Genomic DNA, 22,064 nt, shown 5'->3' on the forward strand with positions numbered 1-22,064 from the left:
TCAGGCGTTCTGCGCTAGCTAGCCGATGAACCGTGACTGGACGCATAGCACAGCGGCTGGATTGACGATGCTAGCGCTGATCCTGTGCCACTTGACAAACATCACCAGCTGCTTTTCCTGTCTTGTTGCTTTTTGAAGTACTGGCTTTTCTACTGTCAACTTCTATTTCGCAGCGTAACTACACTCTTTTTGTCTTTCATCATGTTCGCACGCGCTAGTGTGCTGTCACTCGCTTTATCGTGCATCATCAGCACTACCACCGCGCTAGACTTGGATGTTCAGAACCAGGGTAATAGCGGTTTTCCCCACTTGCGTAACCAAAGCTTAACATCGATAGACTCCATCAAGAGTGCTGCAAAGACGCTTGCTAGCGGTCTCGTCACCTTCTACAATGAGAGCGTGTCCGAATCTGGAATCCCCGGCATCTTCCCTGATCCCTACTACTGGTGGGAAGCCGGTCTCGTCTTCAACGCGCTGATCGACTACTCCTACCTAACTGGCGACAGCCAGTATGATTCCATCGTTTCCGAAGGCATCCAAGCGCAGCTTGGTGAGGATTATGCCTTTATGCCTGCGAATCAAACTGGACAAATCACCAACGAGGATCAAACCACCTGGGCTCTAGCAGCACTGACCGCAGCCGAAACTGGCTTCTCACCACCAGAGAACAGATCTTGGGCTGAGTACGCTGCCGAGGTATTCGATGTGCAGGTGCTAAGATGGGACGAAGAAACCTGTGGAGGAGGTCTTCGTTATACAATCTTCACGTTCCAGTCTGGATACGACTACAAATCCAATGCTGCCGCCGGCGACTTTTTCCTCCTGGCTGCCCGCCTAGCCAAGCTTACCGGCAACGAAACTTACTCTGAATGGGCAGATAAATCGTATACCTGGGCCGAGGACCGGGGATTGATCAGCGATGAATATGATGTTTACGACGGTGCTTCTGCCGACTTGAATAATTGCGAGGATGCCAATCGCATGCAGTGGTCATACATTCACTCGGTATATACAGAGGGCTCTGCTATCATGCAGAACATCGTGAGTATCTCTCATTGTTTGACCCAGTCTCATACTAATAGCTACCGGTAGACAAACGGCGCACAGAAATGGGCCGATGCTGTACAAGGCTTCGTGAACTCTTCCAATATCTTCTTCGAAGACGATATTCTCACCGAGATAGCCTGCGAGCATAACGGCCGGTGCACCTTCGATATGCGTACTTTCAAAGGTATCACCGCGCGCTCGTATGCTCGTGCAGTCATCGCTGCCCCTTCCCTCGCAGAGCCGCTCACCAAGAAGCTCGAAGCGTCCGCCAAAGCCGCCGCCGGTATATGCCAAGAAGTTTCGCAAGACGTCAAGTGCCCGAACTCATGGCATCATACGGATAGTTTGGAAACTGCTAGCGACGGCAATTTAGGTGAGGTGTTCAGTGCGCTGGCTATAGTGCAGAGCTTGCTATTCTCAAAGGCTAAACCGCTCGCTTCGATTGGGACGGAAGCTGGGGGTGGTGACAACGCGACGCAGAGTGGGGATGCGTCGGGTACATCTGGAGCTGAAGTACCCAAAGAGACGGGCGCGGCAGGGACGATCGCTGCGAGTGTCACGGCGGTCTTGGCTGTGGCTTTTGCTGCGGCACTCAGCTGCTAGGATTATCTATCTTAGCATTTTCAATCTTGCCAGGATGAACCCCAGCCAAGGGAAGATAGGAAAAAGGTGCAATACGGTTATATTGAATCGCGTTCCTTTCATCTCATCACACATAGTGATGTCAGGACTGTCTAGAAGACCACGACAATACCGATATTGATGCTGAACACTCTCCATTGGTGTATCGTGCCTTCATCAACCCAATTAACGGTGAGTTGAACATGACTTCCATCTTTGCACTCGAAGATAGCTTCAGATCTTGCCTCAGAACGTCGACTTTGACTTCCCACCTTGATGTCCAATGTATACGATGATGGGGATGGTCCATCCTCGCTCGAGAACTCCAAAGACAACATGTCAAGTGGACTTTCTTGAACGAGACGTGTATAAGTCATTGTTGTCGGATTCCAATCTTTTGGATCTCTTGGTATGTGTTCTGGAGTATGGAGAAGTGGGTCGCAAGACCGTCCTGTTACATCTGCGAGGCGCCAACCCAATCTTTCGAAGAATTGCTTTGAGTTATTGATGACATACGACTCATTGAATGAAACAAACCGTCGGTTCATACGAACAATAGTGACGCTGCTCTCAGTGCGTTTGATGGCATCTCTGGTACTCACAAATACCGTGTTCAAGACCTTGTAGCTTCCCGTACTCACTGAGTGGGCTCCACCTCTGTACATAGGCCGTATGGAATGCTGGTCGTCATCTCTGTGGAGAGGATGTAGGATAATTCCAAGCATGTGAGAGCGCGCAGCAGCACCTGCCAAGCAGCTAAGAAGTCCGATAAGGCAATATCCATGCTTTGATCTGCCTTCTGGTGCTTGCACGTAAACCGTCGGGATTTGCAAGTTGATTCCAGTATTTGTAAGGGAAAAGGATACATCTGAGGCGCGCGGTAACAATAGATCCCTGCAGTTCTTGAATGCTTTTGGCGACGTCGCTAGTAGCTCCTGCTCCTTCATTGGTACTCCCTCGTGGACGGGTATGAGCTCTTCCGGTGAGAACAGAGTTGCCTCGCTGTTCAAGCCCCAGGCCAGAATTGAGTCATCGCTGTCGCTCCTTCTTATGATCTCTTCTTGTAGCCGTGCGAAAGCGCGCTCACCTTCTCCATACAAAAGTGGCATATTGATATCGAACAACCCCAGCAGACAGTACGCAACGTCTTGCTGGCGACTTGTAACTCGGCTAGATGCCCATGACATCTTTCGTGCTATGCAGAGTGTGTCGAGCGATACCGCCTTATCCGAAGCCATGCACCCACTTCTCCTATTGACTAGGCCGTAGCGAAGTATTGCTAGGTCAATTCTCGTGATGTCAGAGATGTCTTGCGCAAGTGTTTGTCTATCTCCGAAAAACGTCCAAAACTTGTCGTAGAAGGACACGTTTGTAGGCGCAATCAGCTCTTGCAGCGTCCAGCCACGAGTGAACCATCGGCTTTCTGGGAGACTTCCCTCAACTTTACGGGCCAGGACGTCCTCTAGGAAAGCATAACATTTAGTGGAATCTGAATACCAGTCGAACATGGAGTTGATAGCTTCTGAAAGCTCCGCACTTGATGTCTTGTCGATACAGCATGTATCTACCCATGCATACGCCAGTCCATCGCGAATCGCTTGGCCGCAGGCGAATTGAATTTTCTGGTGTCCAGCCTTTGCTATAGTTGAAGGCTGGCGCAAAGGCAAATCTGAGAATAGGACTTCTTCATGACCCCACGTATGAGATAAGATGGCGTACTTTGGGGTATTGCTGCCAATGAACTCCTCGAGCTCGTAAGTTATGCAGTTGATAAGGCGCATTCTCGGAGGACCTCTGTGGCATGTGTGGTTTGTACATGGTGGAAATGGAAGATTCGTGTGGATAGTACGATAGGGCCGCCTCGAAGCCTCAGGCTGAGACTTCCCCGCTCTGACGCCCACCACGCTTGCTCAATACTGAATAACACAATCACATCCTTACGCATGCAATGACCAAGAATTCAATCATGTACACCTGAATCATCTTGTAGAGATTCATGTATCAATATTAAAGTAGCTGCTCTGCATGGTAGTCGGATTTGAGACTATGACCCATCTCTCCCAATTGGGTATAGCGTCATGATCTGCTTATGTCATCAAAGTCGAGTCTCAGGGCTACGCTATCATGCGAGAACTCATGCGGTGGCAGAGCGGAGAATTTGATGCGAGGTACCTGCGAGAGTATGTACACTGGTCAAGAGTAAGCCAAACCGCCGTGTTGCGGCTGACATTGGCTGTTCACGAGGTGAAAGTGAAAGCTGTATGTGATCGTGTCTATCATCATGGACTTATTGCAAAGCCAGACTTTGGCCGTTACTATGATGAGAGAGCTACGGTCACTGCGAATAGACACGGTCGGAATGATGGAAGCTATTGTAGTCCTCATGGCTATGGTCTCGGTGTGTGTATTGCGCCCTTCACCCCGTCCAGACAATAGCGACTTTCGTATTGTCGCAACCTACGATAGTCAGTAGCACATTTTACAGTTCTCAGCCAGCATATAAAGTCCACCTCCTGCTCTTGACTTGCTCATCCATCTTACACTTTCCCCCATAACGACATACAAACCCTCAAAACAAACCGACATGTCGTCTACTTTCCTCTTCTTTGCGCTGGCCGCAGTCATGTTGTTCGCTCTCCAGGTCGCAACTTCGTTCGGCCTTCTGAATCCTCTCCTTGCTGCGCTGGAGGATGGGGCTGGTCCCCATCCATCCTTTGGGCCATGGTTTTTCGCCGGCTGCTGTGTCCTTCGGTCCTCGCCGCCCGCCTGCCGCGCCCTTTCTTCCTCTGTCCGTACTCTCGCCGCGCTGGTTCGCGAGCTTGCTCTGCTCTCTCGCGACACAACGATAGCGGCCCTGAAAGCTCAAGTGCTTGCATTTGAGCAGAATTCGGGTGCCGCTTACGTCCCCCCTCCCGGTAAGCAGTCGCTGGTCGACTGTGAGGCCACCATCGAAACGCTCCGGCGCCAGATCAACAAGTTGACTGGCAAAGTCGCCATGTATGAGCGACACTACAACGTCAACGCCGTTGACGCCGACCGTCTCGCCTCCAACCAGACCATCGCCAAGCTGAAGCGCGAGCTTCAGTCGAAGTGCGACGAGATTTCCCGGCTGAAAGATGCCATCATCCACAAGCACAACGACACAACGGTGTCGACCCTTCTCTGCGAGCGGAACCGGCTGGAGGTGGCCCTTGAGGCCAAGAGGAAGAGGGTGAACGAGCTGGAGCCGATCGCTCTTCAGCACGGCCGCGATATGTACCAGCGCGACGCCCAGGTCGCCATATTCAACGCCCTCAAGGAGTATATCCACCGGATGGTGGAGGCGGGAGGTCTTCAGATGACCGTCGTGGTGTTGTTCCTTGGGGCTCTTGCGGGCAATGCTGGCATTGACCTTGCGGAGCTCGGTATCGACGGAACCCAGTTCCAGACTTACTTGGACTACGCCATGGCGGTCTTTGATGGCCTCCCCTGTCCTCTCCTTCCACAAGGTATGTTCTCCTAACATATCCTCTACTGATTTGAAGACCATTTACTAATCATTGTCTAGGTGGCTTGCGCCTTCATGGCATTCGGTATCCGCTGTCTGGTCTGCGCGTCTTTGGCAACAGGGTTGTCGGGGCTGGCCCCAGTGTCGTGGTCGCTTCCACTCCAGCCATCGTGGCCGCTGCCTCTTCGGTACCCCCGGTCGGCTACAACACCTTCAGTGCCCCTCCTGCTATCATGCAGAACGCACGGAATACCTCCTGCGCGACTCAGCATGTCGCCTCTGCCGCCCCTCCATTTGTGTTTGCCGGCTTCACAGCCCCCTCCAAGTCTCCTCCGGCAATGCCATGTTCGGCGAAGACCTCCGCGCCTGCTTTGCCGGATCCCGTTCCCGTGGCGCCCTCCCAGCCCGCCACAAATGAGACGAGACAGATGAGCTTCCAGCCAAGCAAGAGGCCGAGTACTTTTGGCGTAGGTGGCGGCGGGATTGGGAAGACGAGTGCGGCTCCGAGGAGGTCTTGAGCGCGTCGGGTCTGGGGGACGAAGCAGAAGTGTGCTTATGCTGGTGGACGCGTCGGTCGTAGATATTCTGGTAATGAGCGTGATTCAGTGCTTTCAATAAATCTGTTCAGATGCGCCAAATATCTCCTTTGTGTCTAAAGTGACCCAATAAGCAGGCTTTTTTACTTTGAGCAACCATTGTCGTGTGTTCTTTAAATCCAGACCTGGAAATGCTTGACGATGCGAGGTGTTGCTGTCGGGCCCAAGTGGGCGCAGGTGGTCAGAAGCTGAGGGCGGAATGTCGCGTCATCTTCGCGTCGCGGGACCAATGGAAGGAGACGCAACGCCAAGGAGCTTTGACCAGAAATTTGCCACCCCATCCAATGCCTCGCACCTCGTCGCGAGCTAGATGCGATCTCCACCATGTTACAACTTCTGCGCAATTCAGGTACATCGACCAGGTATCATTGAATTCCTTTTCTTCAATAGCCAGATCAGATGCAACGTGATCACCGAATGCGTGGCTGATCGAGTGCGCATCCATTGGACGGATACACGGAGGTTTAGCATCCATCTGCAACTCAACTATGTGCATGCGTCACGCAACCTCGAGCTACCCTGGGCATTGTCACTGCCTAGATGCTGGCACTGGACAACACTACAATAGGCCATTGGTTTGACCTGTTCCCTCTGGTGCAGCAGTCACGGTAATTTTCTAGAACTTTCTTTACTAATGGGTCCAGTCAACACTGTGGAGTTTCTGAGGCGTAAACATGTGTTTTGCCTACCCATTCCGCCGCTGTTTGGCGACATATTGCAGGAGACTTTGGTTTTCTGACATCTGATTATGGTCACTTCTCGAAATCGCCATAGAAGCCACGGTATGAGGGTAGAAGATGGTCTTTCGCGTGTCCTACTCGCTGGCCCACCTGCGACAAGGCGATTCTAGAGAGACGGATAAACCTTTTCAGCTCACTTCCTCGTTATACGTCGATAAAGGCCTATCTTCATCACCACTTCTCCGCTTGGCGCATATTCAACTATCTTCCGCACAAGCGATGTCGCAGCCGCCACTCCCCGGAAAACCAGAACCTACGTTTGAAGGCCTACCTCCTGAGATCTGGACGCAGATTTGCCACTCACGGACCTCTTACGCAGACGGAGAGAGCTTCATCCTCGACCCCATAAGCCTTTCTAGTCTCCGTCTCGCTAGTCGAATCATCCATTCGAAGATCCAAGACGCATTCCTACAGCGTCATCTCTCTTCCTCCAAGTTCAGCCTGATGCCATGGAGTCTGGCCATTCTGAAAGACCTATCTGAAAACGAGCATCTATGCACATACGTGGAAGAGTTGGAGTTCGGCCCGGAGATATTAAACACGAATCTGGATGTGGACCTTCGATATATGAAAGAGCCGTGGGAAGAGCCGTCTATGGGATGTCCACACCCTCAGAGCTACATATACATGGATTCTGCCCGACCTGTATGGCCCATGGTCAAGCTTCCGGAGCCGCTATGGAAAGGCTTTACTGGAAGAGGTTCAGGATCAGCATTAGTGGTTCGTTGGAATGACCGAGGTGGCTATACCAACTGGCTTCAAAAGTACGAAGGCACGCTGAAGAGACTGGTCGAGCAACAGAATCGCTTTAGCACAGCGGCTAAATATGTTCGAGATGCCATCGGGAAGCTTACGAATTTGAAGAGTATCAAGATCAATCCCCGTCCTATAGGGGCATATTACGAAGAACGATTCGCCAAGCACGTATTCCGGAGCAGAGGTACCATGTCTCTCTATCGCGCAGTCGGAGCACACGAGATCGAAGTGACCACCGATTTGGCCCCATCTGGTTCGAAAACTCTATTGGAGTTCAATCTCGAGGGCCTTCTCTTCATGGAGTATTACGCCGAGATCATCCTGCTAGAGAATCTCTCCAATATATTGAGCACGGTTGACTTGGACAAGCTCTCGGTTGACCTGACAATCATCGCGGCGAACCTTCCATCGAACGGCAAGATTTATGATACTGGTCATCAAAGCTGGAGAGCCATAGCTCCGCGGATACGAAGTCTAACCTTCGATTGCGCAATGACTGATATCGATGGTAGCGAGGTTCCTGCCTTGCTAACATGGATATCGGAGATGATGATCTACGCTGCTGCAGTCGAACACTTCTATGGACGCAGCTGTGACTTTGAGTACCGGATGCTGCGGACTGTCTTTATGCAGTCTTCCTGGACCAGTCTTCGAACGCTACATCTCTTCCGGTCTCGCAGTCACGGGCGCAATTTGCTTCGGATGCTTCTCCGTCATCGCTCGACTCTGGAAGATGTGAGCTTATCGCATGTCACAGTCACAGGTACGAGCATAGCAGCATGGAGAGACATATTGGTGGCAATGAAAGACATGCATCGGCTCGGGCGTGTAACGCTTGATCAGCTCGAAATACAAGGCGACCTCGATATGTCTAGCAATGCGCCATACTCATGGGCTTCTAAGCCACTCACATCTGATCGGCTGAAGGCTAAAGGGTACGAGAAGGTTCGCTCGATGTTGGACTTCGCGATGCACCGCATAGTACTTCTTTCGGGTCGAGATATCACGTTTTGGCAACTACATTTCGAGGCTCCTCCATAAGATATCTTGTGGGATCAAAGCTCAACAAGTTTACGAATTCGGCCTCTTCTACGGATTCAAGACGCGAAAAAGTATGTTACGCAGCTGCTATTTGAGTTACTTGTTTGGAGGCGCTAGCGGCGCACACTGGGCGAACTCAGGTAGGAAAAGAGGGTCATACTGTAGCTCCACTCATGACCTAGGTAATTGTAACTCTCCTGGAATCAAGTCACCCGTTCAAAGTCAGGTAATGTCGCTAAATGCGTTATCCGGTACTATCGCGACCTGCGAATACCGACCTAGTGCGTCTGCGTAGAGCAAGAAGTGCGCGTACATGCGATGTTTCAGAATGCACAGCATGCAGCACAGGACTACCCTTGGTTCTATACCATGATGACGTTGTTGCATTACTCAATTCTTTACTCTTACCAATGCAAAATACCAACCCAGCGGAGAAGAGTAAGCATGCCAATGAGGTATCAGACAGTATAACGCAGGTTTTCGCCATTCCCGCGTATGGTATCCCTCCAGTATGCAGGGCTGACCAAGCTGGTACCTATAATTCGGCAATGCAGCATTATCATACGCTCTACTCATGGTGGGGTCACCATTGGCGTGGTAATACTCGAGCTTCTACTGGCATCTCTAGAGATAGGTTACAGGTAGCGACGCCGCGAACCCTGGTACCACATATGGGGCCACCGTGCCAAATCGCACCTCATTAACAACAACCAGGGGTCTATGAAGGCACACGACTTTATTTAAACCCCCGAAAAGTTTTCTTCGTTCACGATTTTAATAGCTTCAACGAAATCACAACATTCACGATACAAAACTTCCCGACCAGAAACCCAATATCTGGTAGTTAGCATACATATATTAATCGCTCGCCATGTCTTCCAGCGCTTCAATCAACTCAGTTGATTCTCTCGAGGAGCTCTATGGCACCAACACAGCTACCGTCTCGGATATTATTGAAACGCCTATGGAAGAGGTCCGACGCTTCTTCAAGGGCAAAAGCCATACCGAGATATTGCAGTATGGCCTTGGTATGGAGATGTCTGGCGCACCGCCACTAGCGGCGCATACCATCGTTGTCACCATGGACTGCGAAAAGCACGAGGTGGAGCCACGAGTGCTAACAGAATATGGGCTCAATACGTTTTCGCGAAAAGAGATGGCGCCACTTCTCAACAATCCCGGTATACACGGGGAAAAGATCTTGCGGAACATCTACTACTACCACATTCGTGTCCGGGAGAACGCGCACCTTATCAACTTCAGGTTTGTCCGAGGAAACCCCGAGAGAAATCACTTCGGCTCAACGCGCTTTGCCACGAAGGAAGACGCCAGAGAGTTCCTCATCGAAACACTCGCATGGCCTATTGATGATGACAAAGAGGATGGTCCTAAATGCCCAGTCATATTTCTCGGCCACTCAGTCAAGAACGATCTGCAGATGCTGCAACAAGACCTTGGTATCGACCCCAAATTCGACAGCAACGTCGTCGCCATTATCGATACCCAGAAGATCGCGAAAGCGCAGGGTATTCGTGGAAAGGGCCAGCAAATCGGACTTCCAATTTTGATTCAACACTTTGGCGTGGAGTTTCGCGATGGTCATACAGCTAGCAACGATGCGGCATACACTATCATCAGTGCCGTACAGATGGTTTTGAAAAATCTGCCGAGCGACCCGCAGCGCTCTCTACAGGACGTTGTGAATGGTGTTGCGAAAGATAGTAAAGGGACTGTTGTTGCATTTGGGGTGCCTAAATGGTGCACTGCGTGTAAAGTTGTCGGTCATGTTCGGCCAGAATGCAGGCAAAGACGGTGAAGATAGAAAGAGGAATGAGGAGTTCATCTTACAAGCAGTCATGGTCGCGCTGCTTGCGCGTCTTATGGTCCTATACTTAACGACGGGGCGTTGGTGGAGCTCTAGTGGGCTTGAGGGCGTTATCATCCCCATCTCTTCAAGATGTTGTTTAGAAGTCACCTCAGTTCAATAAGCTGTATTAGTTGTATTGCAGTGTATAGTATTGGCACCTCGCTATGTCTCGATCATCACCGCATCCACATGTCACTCTCCCTACCAACCGCGCGATCGCTCAACCTCTAATCCCATACCATTACCATCCGAACTAACAGCACCTCCCCTTCTTCCCAGCTCCATTCCAATAAGTTGTCGTCACATATCCTCCTTGGTCGTTCCTTTTCTTCTCCTTAGGCCAGCAGCACGCCATACAGACGAGGATGAAGAAGAGAAGCGCAACTGTGGCTGCGAGGCCGATCATGATAGCTTTGCCGTGAACGCCGAAGTAGACATACTCGTTTGGATTGGTGGAAGCGGCGGTTTCTGCTGGTGCAGTGGAGGTTGCGATAAGAGCGGTGGCGAGTGTTGTAGTTGCCATGGTGACTTTTGCTTAAGATGAATTGCTGTGGTGCCTACCCAGGTTTTGTCAGTCGTGTTTCGATAGATTTGGAATGTATGATACATACGTGTGGCAGCTCTGAGCTGATTCTGTTCAGACTTATAGGCTTTTCTTGATGCTATCAAAGCGTTCAGGTCCGTGAAAAGGAGCTGTCAGTACTCATGGAGCTACAGCGTGCTTTTATCCGTAGACTTAAAGGCTTCTGCGCACGGTATCCTCTTGCAATTTCCATTTCGACATGGGCAAAGGTCTCCTCAATATTCTGTCTCGACGTACACAACATACTGAGCTCGCTTATTGAAACTCGCTGTTCTCGCGAGAAGCGATGACCTTGCGGGACAACATGCGGCTCTCTTTCCAAACAAGGCACTTTGTTCATGTATACCAGTCCATAGCCACAAAGAGGCCGGCCTTGGTGCTTCTTAATCTCCCAACGGGCGCAGAGAATGCCCAATAGGGCTGAACGGCCGACCCGTCAATACTTACACTAACGGAAACCTGCATGGAAGGTTGATGGAAGCTTCACGTATTGTGGGAAGAAGATGGCGTGACTTCAGTCTCATTGAAGAAGGGAGAAAATACCGAGTAGGTCCTTGAAAAGAGCGACACTGAATGTGTTCCAACGTAAGCTGGTTATCCAACAGCGTTTCTCGATCCTATGTCTAGCTTCGTTGCGTCTTTGTTTCCCTGAGCTGTAACGAGTCTGCCGTGCGACAGCACTGTTTAACGATCCAATAAGACGGATATCACTTCACGATTTGTTACACGAACGTGGCACTGCAACGGCGATGCATGTTCGTACAGCGTACCGGTGAGACGGACCCTTACAGACACTGCAATCGAGATGCATACTGGACGTATCCTTGTCTATACATGCTTTTAGATTGGAGAATATGACGAGAACTCAAATGAACATTCTTCGCGAACTTGAAGTCGAACGGCGGATTAAATTCTGTGGCTTTGAATATGCCGTATAGTATCGCTCTCCATTACTAATTACCTTTAGCCGTACATCGACTATCTTACTACTTCCGGTTCACCTCAGGTAGCGCAAACTCAGAAGTTTGTAGATACCCCAGGTCGATGTCCTCTAGGCATCTCCGAATCCTCCATCTCCGCGACGCCATCCGGCACGTTTCCTTGACTTCTTAGATCAAGCTGCGGCGGAAGTAGAGGCTCGTTGTGCAGTTCAGCAGCTTCATGAACAACACCGTGAAAGCTATCAGTACCAAGCTCACTCATCGGACTCATGGTACCCGCGCCATGTAGTTCGGCCGAGCGTGTAGAGCGCAGAGGTGCATGGGTACCGAGCTCACTCACTGGACTTCTCATTGCCTCGCTGCGGAGATCGGCGCTGCTCAGTCTGATTGTGGGTGCGCCGGAAGGAGAGTTTGCATGCCAGCCTTGCATGGTTGAAGACTGAGAGATGGGTGACGTGGGTGACGGCATGCTTGTCACGGCGTGTGAACTCAGCTCAGGGTATCGAGAGTCCATATTGCTGCCATGACAATGCGGTTCAGGTCGTTGTGCTGATTGGTAGTATCGCGCGCTCTCATTGCCTCCACCACTCATTTCTGGTGGCATGTAGTAGCCAGTTTGGGGACGTGGTGATGGGATTTCCTCGCTATGCAATTCAGCTTTCGAGCGTTGACGCACCGGTGCACCGGCTTCCATCTCCGAGTATCTACCGAAGCTCGAATCATTGCCGATGTTTGGAAGTTTGGGCTTCGGGCTAGTGTTTCGAGAAGGCTCCCATATATCTGCGGAGGAAGCGAGAGAAGATTGACGCTTGCGGCGACGCAGGAAGAGGAATATGAGGCCAATTATAAGAGCGATGCCTACAGTACCGCCTGCTGCTGTACCAGCTATGGCGGTAGTACTGAGAGCAGGCGCAGCAGCATCAGTGATGGTAGGCTTTGGGGCCGTAAGGACAGTAGTCGTGGAGTGAATGTGTCCAGGAGCGGTAGTGCTCGACGCAGCACTGTTGACGTTGGCCGTGTTGAATGGTGTAGGTGCTCCTGCTTGCGAAGCCGTACTGGAAGCCTGAGTCGGCGGTACTGACGATGGTGCAGGAGGCGGTGATGATGACGGCGGTTCTGAAGATTGCTGCGTAGATTCGCCAGGCTTGGAAGTTGGAGAGTGCGTACTCGAAGACATGTCACTAGAAGTGACAGGCCAAGTAAAGGCTGAGCTCTTTGCAGCTGTAGTGGCAGACGCTGTAGTAGTGCTCTCGTGTTTCAATACCCACTGAAGGTATTCGTCGGCTTCATCGTTGCTTATGTGGGTCAATGGTCCATTAAGCCGACCCTCGCAGTCGTTTTTGAAGGTGATCATGAAGCCTATGTAAGAGTTAGACTGTAATAGTCAGGCAAACAGTAGCGAGGATGACGTACGGTAGATGTCTGCGTCGTCTACACACGATTGAATGATGCAACCCGTGTAAAAGTTGAAGAAGATATCGATACCGCCTTTGTTGTCGCAAAATGATACGAAATTGCTTGCGCATACTGTTCCGAGGCCGTCCCCAAGGAGACAGCTATCCTGGAAGCAAATTAGGCGCTTCATCGTAGTAAAAGCGCAAGACCTGACTTACAGTACAGTCTGGTACGTCAAATTCCGTATGACGCCTAACAGTGCAATCATCCTGGGAGGGATCATGCGTAGGATCCTGTGCGAGAACAATGGTCCAAAGAAGAATGATGTAAACCCACATCTTAAGCCTGCGTAACACTCAACTCTTTCAAAAAGACCAAACAGTTGTAAGATGCGACAGAAACCGATCTTATAGACCCTCAACAACACCCGCTGACGTAATGTTTGCTCCCAGTCCAATTCGCAACCTCGTGACACCACTGAAAATCTCTGCCCTCTGACAAACGGCGGGCGATTAGCAGACCAATCTCAGTCTCTCTTGGCAAACGGCAGTGTGCAGACTATCACTCCAGAGACGGTAAGCTGCAAAGACACGGGCACCTAGAGTCGAGTGACACATGTTGTTTGTACTACCAGTTCGCATGCACCGCCTAGTTCCGTACGACTTAGTCAACGGAGATAAGCCCAGACCCAGCTCGTCACCCAACGGGCATCCGCAGCAACTGCTACACGAGTCGCAAGGATATATTTCGAAGCAGTTCACCGGTGGGAACGGAGGAATATCAATAAAAAACCAAAACACGCAATCTCAAAATGCACCTCCCCGGTTGTGGCGTGGCTCCAGATCCCCATTTCTCGCCCACTCATCTCGCTGCATCCGTTCGAACTGTGCCCGCGATTCCCTGTCCTGGCGTATGTCGATAGAATCATCACCGTAGCTAGGGCGGCGCGTACTGTACTCGCTCGCTGAGTCATCTTGCGTGTTGCGCTGGCCCTGCATGACTTGACTGCCGCGAAGCTGGTTGTTGGGCAGCTCGAATTGGCCGTCATTGTAGGGCTTATGACCGGGGTTCCGGACGAACGTCGACATGGCGCAGTCTTCGTCGGCTGTACCGTACTCGGGGATTGGGCTCTTAGGGGTTGTAGGGCTGAGGGGGAAGGCAGTCGTGCTCCGCGGCGAGCCGACGAGTGTCGCGTCGTTGTAGGTGGATGCGGTACCGTGCCTGGATGCTGCGGCGTCGGAGCCTGCACTGCCGGTTCCCTGGAGATCTGAGAAATCCCGAATCGATGAGTGCTCCCTCAAGGTGTTGATTCTGTTGCTGAAGCCTTCAGGGTTCATAGCGTCTAGCATCTGAGCGTTTTCGACGCGGAGCTTCTTGGCCTCCCTCTTTTTCTTCCACCAGAGCCACAGCAATCCGATAACGACACTGATAACGAGAAGGACTCCTATGACAATGCCTACGATGGATTGGGGATTGAGCTTGACGCCGGCAGGAGGAGCAGACGTAGGGTTCTTGGAGTCGTTGGGCGACGAGTCGGGCGTTGCGGAGGGGAAGGTGACTGGGAGGTAGGGCTCCCATCGTTTCGGTATGTCGATGAGCTCTTTGTCTACCTTCTTACAGTGGTAGAAGAGACTGTCAAGGAACTCTGTAGCGAATTAGTGGTGAAGGACGCGGTTTATACTTCACAGAATACGACTTACCTTCCCTGCCAATGTCACCATAGCAAGCGTCGAGCACGCACTGCTGATTGAACTCGGTATTGTGTTCGAGCGAGTTGCTGGCCTTGCAGATGCAGTCGAGATCGCCCATGACACACAACGCCTCGCCCTGTGGCTTTGTCGTCATGCATTTCTGCGGGATCTAGCTAATGTTAGTGAGTGTATCGAAGAGTGAAATCGGTGGCGCATACTCCACAGATTGGTATCTGCCCATCAGCCGGACCCGTCGGAGTTGGCATAATTATAGCTGTCGAGTTGGTGATCGTGGTGGTGAGTCGCGTTGTAGTAGTCTTCGAGGACGCCGCGGAAGTGGTCGCGCTTGTAGCCTGAGTCAGTGTACTCGGTTGAGTAGACGTACTAGGTTGAGAGCTCGTGGTGGTGGTGGTGGACTGCGCGGTGGTAGAAGTGGAGACTGGAATATATGGATTGTACTGAGCCCAGGCTCCATCAAGATCGATCAATGTTTTACCAATACAGCCTTCGGCGTACTGCTCGAGGAATACTAGCCAGTTATGGATTAGCTCTCTCACTCACTTTCATTTCCCCTACTTGGGGTGGGGGCATGGTACGCACGCCTTCTTTTGTCGTCACCGACGCATTCCCTCAATATGCAATCCGCGGAGAAGTACTGATTTCGGCCAAATTGTTGTGTCTTGTCACAGACGCATCCAAAATATCCAAGACTGTCCCCGCTGTGGTTCTCGCAGTACAGCCATTTGTGCTCGTTGTTCGGATTATCCGGCTGGTCTGGGTACATGGTCCCTTCTGCTTCTTCCTGGCACTGCTTGGATATCTGAGCTAATTAGCTGATCTGCAGAAAATAATATGGTAGATTTCCACATACTTCATATACAGGCGGTACATATCCAGGCAGGTCCATGGTGGGAGATGCTGGCGATGGTATATCGGAAGCGGAAACGGCATCAGGAGCAGGAGGAGTGTACCCTGAGGGGTTGTTGTTGTCCGCCATGTCTCAACTCTGCAGCAGTGAAGTTCTCAAGATGTGAAGAAAGATGTGATGAGAGGTGTTTGTTGATTCACAACTTCCACGCCTTCCAACGTCCTCGTCTAGCCCTCTCTGTACGGTGAGTGAGCGCCGGTCAGGCGATCCGATGTCGGTGACCGAGCTGTCGTCAGAAACTTATCTATATACCCGTAGCGGCGATGCTTCACAGTCTTTCTAGGGTAAGTCCAGGGGATCGTGCGGTTATAGTTGAGAAATCAAGGGCCGAAGGTGAGTGTACATCGGTACTTGTGTGCCAGCAATCAATTGCATTTCGCTCGACTCCGAGAGAGCGCATTGGCGCATTGCGGTGATTGATGGCACCTCGGACTTTACTTGCGTGGCACGCAAACACGACGTTCGTTCAAGTCGCCGCACTCGGCGTGCTGGCAAACAGTCCTTGAACACAATTACCTGTACAATCAGCCAATAACCATAACCATGGGTGTTCGAGACAGGAACAAGTACGAACGGAATTCCGAGAAAGAAATCGTCGAATTAGGTAAGTTGATAGCTGGCAGCACTCCTCGATATGCCTCCAAATCGATAATCAGTCATATCCAAAGAGACCCCAGTGTGAACAAAAGAAACCTCGGTCTATAGCTTGTACGCGGAATCCTCGTCTCCTCGATCCGTCTTCGCATGGTATACGCATCTCGGGCGATCAAAAAGCCAAATTGCTCGATCTGGTATGCCACCTCTTGCGCGTCCCATCTCCATCACCCCATCCAGCCTTACTTGTCTCGACAACGCGTCTAGAACAAGCAGTCCAAGCAGCAACAGCACGCCAGACCCGCGCACAGTCCAGCAAACAGACCGCCACCACCGCCATCAGCCCTCCTGTCGTCTTGGTAGTAGCCTCCTGGGGGCGGCGGGCCCTGCTGGTACTGCATCTGCTGGCCGTTGTATCCTCCTTGGGGAGGTCCGTATTGTCCTTGAGGAGGACCGTACTGACCCTGTGGCGGTCCGTAGGGGCCAGGCTGGCCTTGTTGGTAGGGGTTCGGGCTGCCGCCGTAGTAGTCAGGTTGGCCGCCGCCTTGGTTGTAGTAAGAGGGTTGCATGCCACCGGGGGCTGGGCCGGCATCGTGGTGCGTTGGTGGGGGGTAGGCGGGCGGTGCGCCTTGGTCCTGAGGAAGTGTTAGCACGTGGCTGTGATTGCGACTGGATTGGATAGGAGATAGGATGGTTGCGCTCATTGCGACAGGAGACGCTGACGGATGCGAGGGAGACGTACATATGGTTTAGACATGTTGGTGGTTTGTGAAGATTACAGAGAGTGTGGTGTAAGTGTGATGGACTCCTCGGAAGGCAAAAAGACTGTTACGTCGTTTACTGGGCGGCAAGCTGGGTAATCTCTCCCAGCTGTCGATCGAACTTTGTTGGGGGTTTGCGCCAGGTGTGAATGGCGATCTTCCGGGAAAAGTGTGAAGAAGGGAAGAATGAATAGTAAGTAGAGAAGGCAGGGTTTACTGGAGTAAAGGGAAGGAGCGACAAAGTGGTCAGAAGTACAGATAGAATGCGGAGTTGATCACACACCAGATGTCGCGGCGTACGAAAGAGGGTGGCTGAGCAAACGTGGCGGACAGGCTAGGCCTTGTTCGGAATAGTCTTGATTCGATAGTCCACCGTGAGCGCGAATCGCTATACTCCCAAGGCTTGTGGTACCGTGTTATCCGTGGTCATGCATATAGTCGACATCGCAACTATTACAGTATTTCGTAGTCCTACTAGATCCAGTACATACTGTAGATGCATTGACTGCAAATGCATGCAGCACTTTGTCTGGTTAGTAATCGTTGCAAAATAGCGGGTACATCCAGGGGACATGTCAGAAAGTCACAAATGTCACGCGTAAGAGGATGCGAATGTGTAAGAAGAAGAGCGCAGCCAATGCGGGCCGCCAGAAACAAGTAATTCTCTCTCCTCCTCGTTGGGGCCATGCCACCAACCCTAACGCCTCGTCCAGCAGATCCAGACTATAATACAATGCTCTACGTTCAACCCAACATCACCTTCCCGTCATCTCAATGGTATCATATCCACCACCCACGTCCCAGTAAAATAGCTCAGGATCCTACTATGCCTGCACGTCCAGGCCCTCATTCGCCGGTGCCTGTTGCATCTCCTCGTCCTTGCCCGGAATAATCAACTCCTCTTTTTGCTCGTCGTCAACAAATTTCCTCTCACTGACGTGTTCTCCCTCCTTGGGGGCAACCCATTTGTTTGTAGTGATCTTCTTCTGACCAGGCTCATGCTTGTACAAGCAGCGGGCGTTAAGACACGGGTTGAACTTGCACATGATGGCACTGTGTCCAAACTTGCAGCCCTCGACAGCGCAGTCGGCGCCGTTGTGGCAAGGCTTTGATGTGGGATGCTTGTAGGGGCACGAAGAGGGATCGCGGCAGTTGGGCCAGAAGGCGCATTCCTGCTCTGATTGGAACTTCTGTCGCTGCGCAGGCGATGGGTGCTTGCCGACACACTTCTTGTTCTTGCATGCCGCACCGAAGTCGCACGTATCGTTCATGTCGACCGGGGTTCCGGGTATCGCAGCGGGCGACTGGTGAACGAAGTGGCAGTCGGGGTTGCTGCATCGCAAGTTGAACTTGCACATGGTGGACGAGGGATCTGGGCGGCCGGAAGGCAGTTCGACGTCCATACCGCTCTCTCCAGCTGGACCATCTGCCATCGTTTCGTCCTCGCCTTCCTTCTTGGTGAAAGTCTTAGCATTCGGGTTCATGCCTCTGCCGCCCTGGTGTGGCCGGTCTATGCGTTGATGTAACGACTTCTTAGGTCCCCGGTTGTTGCCATTGAAGTTAGGGTTGACGAAGCCGGTTGGTTGGCCACCGGAGAAAATCTGCTGCATCATCTGCGCCTGCTGCTCGTACATCTGCATAAGAGCCATTTGCTGTTGCGGGTTCAGGCCAATGCCAGGCATGCCATTCTGACCACCCATTCCCGGCATAGGCATTCCTGGCATACCACCCATACCCATACCGTTCATGTTGTTCTGGCCCATGTTCATGTTGGCGTTGCCCATACCGCGGCCGTTTGCCATTGCCTCGATTCCGCGACCGATGTTCTGGCCCCGTGGGCCTTTTGGCGGATCGCGAGCGTGCGCGTTCACACGACCAACTCCACCGCCGGCGCCACGTACGCGATGTAATACCGAGTCGCTGTTGCGGTCCATGTTCTTGTTAAGTTGGTTAAGCATCCGCCCGCCTCGCGCTGGACGTGCTGCTTGGGCACCGCTGCCGTTGCGCATAGCCTTGGGGCCTGTAGGACTGTTTACAGTTAGAATCTGCTGTTTTTGATACGAGGAATGTGAGCGCAGAGGAGCCGCCGTAAGCTTCGACGTCGCATTGATTTGGCATGCGCGTGATTGCGCGGTCGCCTTGCAGTTTCTCCTCGCTTGTGGAGCTGCCCTAAAGGGGCGGGAAAGTAGAGAGTTCACATACATATTGCCTTGTCCTTCTGATGCGCCTTCCATATCTGTATCTTGCGCAGCTGCCGAGTTGTCGTTCGAGGTGCTGTCCATCTGGTTCTCGATTGACTGTGTGACCTGCGCGTTGCCGCCGCTCGACTGCTTAAGGTGCTCGATCTGCTCGAATAACCACTGCGCAAACTGTTGTGTCTCTGTGTTCTCCGGGCCCAGGTCGAGCAGGTCATTTGAGAGTTCTGATGCGACCTGCGCTTCATTCTTGTCATTGGCCAGCATAAGGAGGATGTACTCGAAAAGCGTCGTGTCTTCGCCGCCCGTCGTCCACCCAAACTCGGCGAGCTTGGGTTGAACCACCTGCTGCAGCTGCATCGCCAGCGGCGACTCGCTCGAGAAATCGACAGCCATGGTGAAGGCAGGCGTTGGCTGATGGGCTTGTCGCGTGAATTGGATGTTGGCGGTGGGTGGAAAACAAAGGGAGCGACGAGGAACGCGACTTCCGTGACGTGTGACGTAAGGCTATCGCGGGTACGGAGTGCGACGGTCGTAAGAGATGTGTCGTCAGTCGTGAAGATGGGTGCGCGTCAAGTGCAGTGGGTTGGAGCGTGGGTGTGTGGAGAAGGAAGTAATTGTCTCGGAGCGCCTGCTCAAGTTCTGCGCAATCAAAGCTCGGCACTTGCCGCTCCCACTAGCGCCTCGCGTTGCGTCTTGTTCCATCGCCCGCCTTCTTCGCCACCCGATTATGCATCAGGATGTGCTCTATGGAGTTGTTCTAACAGCACCCAGAGATATTTTATGCTGGATCAAAGCAAGGCGTAGCTGCTTTATAATACAGCTTGTTCAAAGCTCAGACCATTTTGTGGGCAGTAGGTCACTGATAGCTGTGTCCTTGTCATAATAACCATAGTCACTGTTAAATACAACCAGACATTTGCAGTATATTTTTCATTTGGAGACGACCAAGATGTTGCATCGCCTCTGCCGATGGTGAGAACAGAAGCAACACGCGCCGGCCATCAAAGAGAGACTTTCTTTGACATTCAATGATAGGTGATCATGGTTTTCAACAGTCGTGGACCAAATCATGGTCATCGTTCTCGAAAGACAGTACAACGTAATACGATTCACTGAATGCTCCAATTGGACTGTCACAGCATGTAAAGCGCTTCTCAACAAATTCATGTATTCTGCCCATCAAGATCACGCATGCGACTGCTCAAACTTGAGGCGTGCCTGTTCCATGCGTTCATCTTCCTCCATCCGAAGCCTCTGTTGCTCGCGTAGTTCATCTGTAATAAGAACACCGGAGCCTGTTGTTCGGCGTTCTGGAAGCTGTTCTTCGCTCTCATGCCCCGTCCTCGACATACTAATGTCTCCTGACATCTTCTCGCTGGTTTTGTCGCGATTCCTGGAACCGAGCATATTCCTCAAGCCATGACTCTTTGGTGCATTTCCACTGGATCGATTAGGCGATTGTCGAACGTAGCCCTGTGTGTCATAGGAGATACTGTCTGTTCGTCTGAAGCGGCTCTTTGGGACAGCGGATGCGAGCCCTGGACAGCAACCGATGATGATAGCTGACATTATGTCAGCCCAGTACAGGATATTGAGGTGCGTTGGGCTTACCTGTCGAACATTCGATGATGGTCCACATGGTCAGCCACTTTGGATCTGGCGAGCGAGGCCTTCCATCCTGACCAACCTGCACAATACGGATAGTCGAGAACAGTATACAAACAAGACCGGATGCGAAAAGTAGACCGCAACCGATCTTCTTCGGCTTTTCCATCTGCAGGTTCCAGATAAGCCTGATGGGTAGGAACATGACTGCCACTTTTCAGTACTGAGAATACTATCAAGTTACGCGTTTTCAACGTACCCATCATGTTGGTCACAGTGTCCACTGCGTATGCATAATAGAGATTTGCAGTTTGCCGGCGTGTTTCACTGGGTGATGAACACAGAACGCCCTCACCCAAGAAGCTCTTGGTGTCATTGCAGGCTAGGCCAGGGCCTGTAATGATACACGTTGCCCATGTCTGTGCCATATTAGTCGTGCTCGCTGGAGGCTATTCGCGTAAAGACAAAGCAACGTGAACTACTACATACCACAACGCAAAAGATCAGTGTGAACCACCAGATCCAAAGATACTTCTTGGGCATTCCAGACAACAGCTTCTTGTATAGTGCCAATAGTGAGAACTTCACAAACCAAAGACACGTCCAATATTCCATTCCGCTCTGCCACATGACTTTCGCGGCGAGAATAATGTCTTCCATCATGGTGGGCCATGGCGCAATGCGACCAGCTTGGAGAGCCTGAAGTTTGAAAAAAATGGGCGTAATGACGATGTAAAGAATGGTGAAAGCAAGATAGGCAGCGAATGCAATGTAAAGCAAGATGTCCTGTGCTTCAATGGGTTTGCGCCGCCAAATCTGAACACCGATCCGTGCGATGAAGACCGTCGATGTCATCGCCAGCATGGCGTAGTCTGTCCGGAGTAAATCATGCTGCGAGATCCAGTCAGCGCCCGTGGACATGGTTGCTGAGGCGTGTGCTTCCAGTTGTCGTTCAGACTTGCACAAAGTATAACAGAATCCTTAGGATACGTTCCCCGAAGCGGTTGTGCGTCGCGACAAGGCCGTGCCGCTGGAGCTGTCAAGATGGAATGAACCTCGAATTTCGATCCACGAAGCCCGACACTGTGGATTTTAACACTTCGCAGCTGGAATTTGCCAGGGATTACCCAAAATACAGTGCTCGTAGGGGTGCAAAAGCCCGTAAGACGCATATGCAGATTGATTTACATGGGGGCCATCGCGTGTCGGAGTG

At 51.7% G+C, this 22,064-nt stretch overlaps 8 protein-coding genes across 8 annotated transcripts; 4 read left to right on the forward strand and 4 right to left on the reverse strand.

Moving 5' to 3' along the window:
* Positions 1–201: 201 nt before the first annotated feature.
* On the forward strand, positions 202–1,650 carry J4E93_004778 (uncharacterized protein; the record flags this gene model as incomplete). Its single annotated transcript, XM_049342704.1, has 2 exons — positions 202–1,041; positions 1,093–1,650. 2 exons carry the CDS (start codon positions 202–204, stop codon positions 1,648–1,650), a joined length of 1,398 nt encoding a protein of 465 aa, XP_049199704.1.
* Positions 1,651–4,252: 2,602 nt separating this feature from the next.
* J4E93_004779 (uncharacterized protein) lies at positions 4,253–5,673 on the forward strand (the record flags this gene model as incomplete). Its single annotated transcript, XM_049342705.1, has 2 exons — positions 4,253–5,156; positions 5,216–5,673. 2 exons carry the CDS (start codon positions 4,253–4,255, stop codon positions 5,671–5,673), a joined length of 1,362 nt encoding a protein of 453 aa, XP_049199705.1.
* A 1,037-nt stretch (positions 5,674–6,710) lies between these two features.
* J4E93_004780 (uncharacterized protein) lies at positions 6,711–7,986 on the forward strand (the record flags this gene model as incomplete). The annotated part of the gene is made up of 2 exons (XM_049342706.1): positions 6,711–7,755; positions 7,895–7,986. 2 exons carry the CDS (start codon positions 6,711–6,713, stop codon positions 7,984–7,986), a joined length of 1,137 nt encoding a protein of 378 aa, XP_049199706.1.
* A 1,173-nt stretch (positions 7,987–9,159) lies between these two features.
* Positions 9,160–10,104, forward strand: J4E93_004781 (uncharacterized protein; the record flags this gene model as incomplete). The annotated part of the gene is made up of 1 exon (XM_049342707.1): positions 9,160–10,104. The coding sequence occupies one exon, from the start codon at positions 9,160–9,162 to the stop codon at positions 10,102–10,104; it is 945 nt and encodes a 314-aa protein (XP_049199707.1).
* A 3,776-nt stretch (positions 10,105–13,880) lies between these two features.
* J4E93_004782 (uncharacterized protein) lies at positions 13,881–15,031 on the reverse strand (the record flags this gene model as incomplete). Its single annotated transcript, XM_049342708.1, has 3 exons — positions 13,881–14,719; positions 14,775–14,934; positions 14,984–15,031. The coding sequence occupies 3 exons, from the start codon at positions 15,029–15,031 to the stop codon at positions 13,881–13,883; spliced, it is 1,047 nt and encodes a 348-aa protein (XP_049199708.1).
* A 1,519-nt stretch (positions 15,032–16,550) lies between these two features.
* On the reverse strand, positions 16,551–17,044 carry J4E93_004783 (uncharacterized protein; the record flags this gene model as incomplete). The annotated part of the gene is made up of 2 exons (XM_049342709.1): positions 16,551–16,922; positions 17,030–17,044. 2 exons carry the CDS (start codon positions 17,042–17,044, stop codon positions 16,551–16,553), a joined length of 387 nt encoding a protein of 128 aa, XP_049199709.1.
* Positions 17,045–17,872: 828 nt separating this feature from the next.
* Positions 17,873–19,639, reverse strand: J4E93_004784 (uncharacterized protein; the record flags this gene model as incomplete). Its single annotated transcript, XM_049342710.1, has 2 exons — positions 17,873–19,076; positions 19,251–19,639. 2 exons carry the CDS (start codon positions 19,637–19,639, stop codon positions 17,873–17,875), a joined length of 1,593 nt encoding a protein of 530 aa, XP_049199710.1.
* Positions 19,640–20,431: 792 nt separating this feature from the next.
* J4E93_004785 (uncharacterized protein) lies at positions 20,432–21,772 on the reverse strand (the record flags this gene model as incomplete). Its single annotated transcript, XM_049342711.1, has 4 exons — positions 20,432–20,808; positions 20,858–21,058; positions 21,111–21,270; positions 21,341–21,772. 4 exons carry the CDS (start codon positions 21,770–21,772, stop codon positions 20,432–20,434), a joined length of 1,170 nt encoding a protein of 389 aa, XP_049199711.1.
* Positions 21,773–22,064: the final 292 nt, after the last annotated feature.

This window comes from Alternaria ventricosa (assembly GCF_023758065.1).
Source record: "Alternaria ventricosa strain BMP 2768 chromosome Unknown scaffold_7, whole genome shotgun sequence".
In the NCBI taxonomy this organism is placed as follows: domain Eukaryota; kingdom Fungi; phylum Ascomycota; class Dothideomycetes; order Pleosporales; family Pleosporaceae; genus Alternaria; species Alternaria ventricosa.